Source organism: Lactuca sativa, chromosome 6 (assembly GCF_002870075.4).
Source record: "Lactuca sativa cultivar Salinas chromosome 6, Lsat_Salinas_v11, whole genome shotgun sequence".
Taxonomy (NCBI): domain Eukaryota; kingdom Viridiplantae; phylum Streptophyta; class Magnoliopsida; order Asterales; family Asteraceae; genus Lactuca; species Lactuca sativa.
Window position 1 is genome coordinate 46,180,484 of NC_056628.2, and position 8,325 is coordinate 46,188,808.

At 34.5% G+C, this 8,325-nt stretch overlaps 2 protein-coding genes across 2 annotated transcripts; one reads left to right on the top strand and one right to left on the bottom strand.

The window, feature by feature from the left end:
* The first annotated feature begins 180 nt into the window (after positions 1 to 180).
* Positions 181 to 2,183, top strand: LOC111887458 (uncharacterized). The gene is made up of 8 exons (XM_023883633.1): positions 181 to 445; positions 657 to 776; positions 913 to 980; positions 1,080 to 1,188; positions 1,267 to 1,393; positions 1,489 to 1,724; positions 1,810 to 1,861; positions 1,981 to 2,183. The coding sequence occupies exons 1-8, from the start codon at positions 443 to 445 to the stop codon at positions 2,046 to 2,048; spliced, it is 783 nt and encodes a 260-aa protein (XP_023739401.1). The 5' UTR covers positions 181 to 442; the 3' UTR covers positions 2,049 to 2,183.
* A 2,540-nt stretch (positions 2,184 to 4,723) lies between these two features.
* LOC111887447 (60S ribosomal protein L2, mitochondrial) lies at positions 4,724 to 6,839 on the bottom strand. Its single transcript, XM_023883618.3, has 2 exons — positions 6,598 to 6,839; positions 4,724 to 5,836 (listed from the first exon to the last, which is right to left on the bottom strand). The coding sequence occupies exons 1-2, from the start codon at positions 6,698 to 6,700 to the stop codon at positions 4,887 to 4,889; spliced, it is 1,053 nt and encodes a 350-aa protein (XP_023739386.1). The 5' UTR covers positions 6,701 to 6,839; the 3' UTR covers positions 4,724 to 4,886.
* Between the last annotated feature and the right edge of the window lie 1,486 nt (positions 6,840 to 8,325).

The window sequence follows — 8,325 nt, forward strand, 5'->3', positions numbered from 1 at the left end:
TGACACAACAAGAAAAGAAAGATAAATGGATATGATTTGGGTAAAAACTTTCTACTTTAAATTATATATAATATTTTATAACTTTTATATTTTTATAAATGTATTATATATACTGTTAGAATTATAATAGACCAATCTAATAAATAATAAAAAGAAGTTTGGGCTTGTTGATATTTGGGCTGCTAAAAACCGATTCATATAGGGATGGTTCAAAGTTTTGCTTTCTTTACCCTATAACCTAATTCATCGTAGTTTGTATTCCGTACAGCCCGTAACACTTAACACCTCCCATCCGCCTCCGTCCTTCACCGGTTCACCTCTCTGCTTCACACTTCATCCCATCCTTATCGCCGCCCATCTCAGGTAAGTAGCATCGTTTCGATTGAAAAACTCTGCCTGGAGCAAACAAGAAGTTGAATCTGCTTTATCCACCGACGTCAATATGGTTAGTTGTATTACGATTGTGTATCCAAAAGACTAAATTGCTTTGAACTGCTTATTGGATGGATTCACATGCTTTGTTTATCAATGAAATTTCGTTAAGGAAGTTCGATTATGCCCAACTTTACCGCTTGAATCTAAAAAATAATGCATCCCAACAGTTAATTTTGGTATTCTTCTGTGAGTTGATAACCTTTTTCTTTTGTTGTTAAAAGCCTCAAGGAGATTACATAGAGCTTCACAGGAAGAGAAATGGTTATCGCCATGATCACTTTGAGAGGAAGCGGAAGAAGGAAGCCCGTGAAGTTCACAAGCGCTCCCAAACTGCTCAAAAGGTTGTGCCTTTTTATCAATCACTTCCTTAATCTCTCAAATTGGATAGTTTTCTTAGAAAGTTTGAACTATTTGCTCAAATCTCAATTGGAAGCCATGGAATTCTAAAAAAGTTTCCTTCTTTTATGGTTGTTCCAGGCTTTAGGAATCAAGGGTAAGATGTTTGCCAAGAAACGATATGCAGAAAAGGCTCAAATGAAGAAGACGTTAGTATCTCTGCTCTACTTTTATCATTCATTATCATCTTCTAGCATCGATTTCTTTTCATTTTCTCCTTCTAACTTCCGAGTGTTTTAATATAATAGATTGGCCATGCATGAAGAATCATCAAGTAGACGCAAGGTGGATGATGATGTTCAGGAAGGTGCTGTTCCTGCCTATCTTCTTGATCGTGAAACCACAACACGTGCAAAGGTTTGTTTCCTTTCCTTAAATTAATAAACAAAAACACTTCTTCTCCTCCCTTATATAATATAATCAACAAACATTCAGATTCTTAGCAACACAGTAAAACAAAAAAGAAAGGAGAAAGCAGGAAAGTGGGACGTGCCTTTACCCAAGGTAAGACCCGTGGCTGAAGACGAGATGTTCAAAGTGATCAGAACTGGGAAAAGGAAAAGTGAGTATTTTGACTCTTTTACCCTCCTTCTTCTTCTTCATCTTTTTTGTTTGTGTAACGAAATAAGTTAACTTGTGTACATTGATTGATTGCAGCGAAACAATGGAAGAGGATGATTACAAAAGTGACATTTGTAGGACAAGGCTTCACAAGAAAACCTCCAAAATACGAGAGATTTATTCGTCCAACTGGTTTAAGGTTTACGAAAGCCCATGTGACACATCCTGAACTCAAGTGCACTTTTAATCTTGAAATGATTGGCGTGAAGAAGAATCCTAATGGTCCAATGTATACATCACTTGGTGTTGTCACTAAGGGAACAATCATTGAGGTACTTACATTTTTTATTTTTATTTTTATTTTTCCGACTTTGTTTACATGTAGTAAATTTGAACAAAAAATGATGTGAATTTTAGGTGAATGTGAGTGAACTAGGTCTGGTCACACCAGCTGGGAAAGTAGTATGGGGTAAGATTATGATTATACTTTTTAATAATAATAATAATAATAATAATAATAATAATAATAATAATAATAATAATCTTTCTTTGGGATGTTGATGTGTTTGTGGATGTGGTTGAATGCAGGGAAATATGCACAAGTCACGAATAATCCTGAGAATGATGGATGCATTAATGCGGTTTTGCTTGTGTAGATCATCAAGCTTACATGTTTTTTTTTGGAGTATATTTATTTGTATGCTTTAGAAGATATGCAGAAAACTACCACAATATTGTGAAAAAAGATTAATGTGTTTTTAATTTCAAAGTAAAATGTTACAGTGAGCAAATACATACATAAAAGAATGACTATAACAGTAACAGGACTTTTTTAATAATAACAGTACAAACGATAAATACAAACGCTATGATAAATTAGAATGTAGTTGAATCTGAAATAGTAAAAAAAACTATTGACATATTGTATATTGTAAATAATAGTTGTTAGGAATCATAAATTTCCAAATACTTTTTTAAACACAACATTAGTTGTTTTAATGCTAAGGTTACAATCATACATTTGTATTAAAGGTAGTTATTTGAGCAGCCGCAAAATAGTCATAGAGAAAACCTATTGAAACCCACTGTATGTTTTGTTCAAGGGCAAATGTGTCCAGAAAATACAAAATACAATGTTGTAGTGGGATGACTTTGAAAGTTAGAAGTTATAAAAAGGACTTTAAATTTAAAGAAAGAAATAGACAAAACTGTCAAATTGGTCCTTGTGGTATTCAAAAATCTTTGGATAGAGTCCAAAAAGTTTTTAACTTGCATGGATGGTCCAAAATCAAGAATTTCCTGTAATTTTAGTCCAAAAAATATTGAAAAGACTATTTTGCCCTTCTCATTTCTTTTTTTTTTTTATTTTATATTTGTTTTAATACCTTATTAATTAAAAAATAAATAAAAGAAAAATAAAAAATATATTTTGGGTCCACCCCACCAGCAGGTTCTCTTCTCTCTCTCTCTCTCCATTGTCTTCTTCTTCTCATCCTTTCTTCTTTCACACATAAACAAATACCGATCCACCATCGTCGGCCACCACTCTTAGCCACCACCACCACCATTTATTCTATCTTTACCTCTCTCTTATATCTCATACATACACACAAAGAAAACAAAAATACAAAAAACACTTTTAAATCCAGAAATAACATCAACCCACATTCAGTAGTAAAACTTTGGATCTGAAGGTGTGATATGTCACCGATGGAGCTCGACGATTCTCAGGAGGTTGGAGATACATCGACCATCCATCTTCCCTCTTTGTTGCCTCCGTCATCGCTTGAAACCCTAAACGGAAACGGATCTGAAACCCTCATTTGCAAATGATTGCTTGAAACCCTAAATGTCGCCGCCATCAGTGAGCTGGAACCCCTAAATGTCGCCGCCATCAGTGAGCTGGAACATCTCCGGAGAAGGAGAAAGACGGGCGGATCAACCATCGTCTTCGTCGAGTTGTAGATCGGAGAGACAGTTGTTTTGGAAACGGCCAACGAGTGGGTTTCTTCTCGGCGGCTCATGGGCCTTCTGAGGCGTTGAGGTGGTGGTTGTATGTTCTTGAGTGAGTGATTGTATGTTCTTGAGTGAGTGATGTAGTGATGTTTGACATATTTGGGGTTGATTTACTCTGGTGAAGAGAGGGAGATGATGAGGATGTTTCTGGTAAGGGTTGTGGTGGATGACGGTGACTGGCGGTGGAGTTTATCGGTGAAACCGGTGTTGTTGGGTGGACTGGCGGTGGAGTTTATCGGTGAAACCGATGGTGGATGAGTGTGTTCATCATGGATTGTGTTCGTATATGGAGTGTGTGTGTGTGGGTTCTTTCTGGAGAGAGAGAGAGAGAGAGAGAGAGAGAGAGAGAGAGAGAGAGAGAGAGAGAGAGAGAGAGAGAGAGAGAGAGAGAGTAGGGGTGGGAGTGGGCCCAGTTCTTTCATTTTTAATTTTTAATAAATAAATTATTAAAGAAAATTTAAAAAATACAAAAAAAGAAATAAAAAGGGCAAAACAGTCTTTTCAAGTCCTTCATGGACCAAAACCAAAGGAAATTCTTGATTTTGGATCTTCCATGCAAGTTGAAAACTTTTTGGACCCTATCCAAAGTTTTTTGAATACCACAGGGACCAATTTTATAGTTTTGTCAAAGAAATAGCAACACTACTTTCATACACACATGCACATTGATGATAAATATGAAATAACAGTTTGGAAAAACCAATTAATATTTTAGTATGATGGGATTTTGAAAAAAAGAAAATAGCAAAATGGAACATTTTTACATCTTATTTACAACAAATAGACACAAAGTAACAAATACACACTTTTCTGAAGTACATCATTATAATGAAAAGCAAATGTAAGTAGGATGACACATTGTTGAAAATTGTTTAATTGTTTTTTGCAAGGGACAAATTGTGAAATTTATTATTAACATTGACATTTTTTGTATTTTTTTTTACAACAAAGATACACAGAACAAAACATTGTACCTTCGTTTTGGAAAAAATGTTAAAAAATTTATTTTTAGAAAGTCCACTGCTATTTTATGGATTTTTCTAAAATTTTACTGTTAAATTATGTTTTTTAACAAAATAAGGAGGAAATCAAATTTTATGAAAGTAAAATGCTAGTTTATGTAAAATTTTGAAGTTTTTATTTTTGTAATATTTTGCTTTTCTGAAAAATAAGGCAAAGATGTGACTTCTTATAAAGTAGTTTTTGCCATTTTTATATTTTATTACAACATATACACACGTAGTAAAACATTATACTTTCAATTTGCTGTGTAATATAGCATCATACTGTTTTATTATCTTCGAACAAAAAAAAAGATAAAATTATCTCTAGATCATTGTTATGCATTATACCTGGGTAAACCCAAGAACTTTCAAAAAAACCAAACAAACATACAAATCATCATCATCAAGATTCAAAACACCTACAAATACGAAAGCAACAATTGTCATATCTTGAATCTATATTCAAAATCAAAATCAGTATGTAAATTCATCATTTGATCTTGTAGTCAAATCACAATTCATCACCATCTTCCCTGCTTCCATTTGATGTGTAGCCAATATATAACTCACAGGTGCTCGATCCACTCCAAATTTCCCATCTTTTTTCACCTTTTCACTTTCTCTCACCTTTGACTTTGACTTTGACTCATTAACAACCCCTAAAATCCCCCTTTGTCTCAAACTCCCCCAAGAAACAGCTGCTTTTCGTTTCAACTTATGCCCCCACACAACACTATCCTTATCCCACCTTTTTACCTCATTAAGCAACAAACTTTCATTCTCTTTCACATCATCTTTCATTCTTGGAACAAAAAATTCCGGTTTTGCCCCTGCCACCGCCATTCTTGGAACACCCAACGCGTTCACAAACGAATAAGGAGCATTATGTCTTCTTTTCCCATTTGAAGATGAAAAAGCAGATAAGAAAACATCCTTAACATTTCTCATTTGGGTCCCCGTTTGACTTTGACTTTGACTAGTCAATGTCCTACTACCTTTTGAAAGTCCAAGTCCAACCACTACATGATCTGTTTTAGGCCTTAAAGATTCCACCTTTTTGTCTTCTAACATTCCGGGAATTGAAGAGAATGAAAACTGACCTTTGATGGAGATGGAGGGTAGGATCTTGGGAGATGGGGTGAAGTTTTTTTGGAGGGAGTTGACTTTTTTCGGGCGGTCAACGGCTGCCCCTTCGACCCATCTGACCACTGCGATCCGTGAAGTGCGATTTGGGTCGTATTCGATTCGTTCAACTACACCTACTGATGAAGTGTTGCGTTTTAGGTCAATTGTTCTTTGTGACCGTTTTGCCCCTCCCCCTCTGTGGAAAATTGTGATACGACCCTTTGAGTTTCTACCTGCTGACTTGTCTTTACCTGTAACAAATTGCCTAAGTGGCCTTTCAGAGCTCACATTTTGAGCACCTGTAGGAATATTATGATCGCATTAGTAAAACTGGTTTTCTTTGGTAAAGGAATTTTAGATAATGATACAGATTACAGAGAGTTATATTTGTTCAAATCCTAAGATGTAATGCCTTTTCATGCCTCAGGTTTTTCATTGATAACTTTCTTTATGAACAAAGATTAAGGAAGCTGGAAAAGAATTGGCAAGGAAAGGCTACAAATTGGTGATGATATTAGTGTTAAAAAATAATCCCTTAATGCACATTTCTCAATGTGGTAGCTTCTGTTGAATCATGCTAATACGGATTCTTTGTTCCAGGTTCGATGTTACACTTACCTAGTACTCTCAAATGCATGATGTTATGGGCTTCATTGTGTAGTTAAAAAACAGAAATTCATGTCTTTAAGCAACATTTTTCTCCAAAAGTATAACGCAGTACACAATTTGGTATCTAACTCTAGTTATTTAATTACACTGTAATGAGGGAAACATTCAATCTGAATGTACAACGAAGATCCCAACTCCATGACTAAAATTTGGGATAAATAATCCCTCAACAATCAACAGAATGAGTCAACTGAAACCATGGAAAGACAATCCAGGTTACGAACACGGCCATAACACTATAATTACAAAAAACAATACAAATAATTACATAAATCAAAAGAAATGTACATCCCGACATCGAATTGAATGTTCCTCGAACTTTAATTTTTTCAAATTAGTTTCCGTTGCGGAAGAAAATTTTAAATCAAGAGTTGAATAGAAACACACTTACGGCTGATAGAATGCTTGGATCTCATCTGAGAGCTGCTAATCCTCGATGTAATCAAAGAAACGGATCCGTTAACAGCTCGACGGCAATATGAAGAAAATGACATTTTCAATTGCACTAGTCGCAATTCAAAAGTAAGGAATTTGAGGTTTTCTCTAGGGTTTCTCTGTTTGCCTTTTGAAAACGATAAAGAAGCTCCGGTTGCAGAGTCACAACGCACTTTACCGTGAGACCAACTCCCAAGCACTCGAAGTCCGATAATCCGATTTACGCTACAGGCCTACAGTGGTTAGCGATGGGCTTATTTGGAGCCCATTAGGGTGTTTTAAAGCAATATGATATATCTTATAATAAAAATATTTTTGTAAGCATCATTTCATTTGAAACTTTTTTTGTCTTTTCATATTCTCAAATGATTATGGGCGTGTTTGGTAAAAGTAGCTGTTAGCTGGAAGTGGGTAGTGGTTAGCTGGTCGCGTGTAGCAGGTAGCTGGTAGCGGAAAGCTGTAGTTTTTTTTTGTTATATGAATGTTTGGCAAAAGTAGTTGGAAGCTTTTGAAATATATAAAATTACATAAAAGGACAATTGATTAAAAATAAATAAATATATAAATATATTTTTAAGGGTAATTATGGAAATTGATTTTAAAAGTTCATGAGTGTTTTGTTAAACGCTACATCAAGTAGCTTTTGGAATCGGAGCGTTTTGTTAAAACTAAAAGCTAAACGCTCGTACTGCCAAACGAAACTTTTAGTTTAAACTAGAGCGTTTTATCAAAAGCTAAAAGTTAGAAGCTGCCAAACGCTTCCAAAAGCTTCGTGCCAAACACGCCCTATATTTCTAAGCATCATATTGATTTGAAATTCGTTTGTCTTTTCATATTTTAAAATGACTTTTCAAATGTCTTCTAAGTAATTGATTTAGCATTAAACACCAAACATGTTATATAAACTCTTACATGTAAGAAAAATGTCATAAGAAAAAAAATCCAATAGACACAATTCTTTTAGAACGTATTAGCAATGATAGAATCCCTAAAAAAGTTATACAAGTCAAGGTTATGGATGAATGTATCATTTTTACTCATACTTTAATCGTGTTATATTTTTTTCCAATAGTGATTTGCAATTCGAGTTGTGGTTTGCAATTTTTGAAGTTACATGTGAGAACATCATCATTAGCCTATTTGTTTTTATCTCTTCGTTTTTATTATGAATATTTCAATATGCTTTGTTTTTTCTTAGATTTTGGTTTCATTTTATATTTACATTTGTATAGGGTGAGCATGGTGCGGTTCGGTGCGGTTTTTGGCCAAAATCGAACCAAAAACTGCAAATCAGTTTTTTGAAGTTTACAAACCGCACCGTTCGATTTTTATGTTTTTTTTTTTGGTTTTTTGCGGTTCCGTTTTTTCTTTGCGTTTTTTGTCAGTTTTTTTATTTGATTTTTGTTTTGTTTTCTTACTAAAACTCAAGTAACTCATACTTGGATTCGGATGAGAAGTGTTAATCAGTTTTTGAGAAACTTTATGTAGAGATGAGAAGCGTCAAAATTTTCATCCCCAACAATATGCGACTCCTCAAAGATGTGGCTTAAAAGCCAGAAAATTGACACCTTATATGAAATGTGAGAATGGTGAAGGTTTTATTTCAAATGTGATGAGGGATACTCTTATAAAGTTGACAAAATTAAAGCCCAAATGATATATTGGAGATGAACCACCGATACCA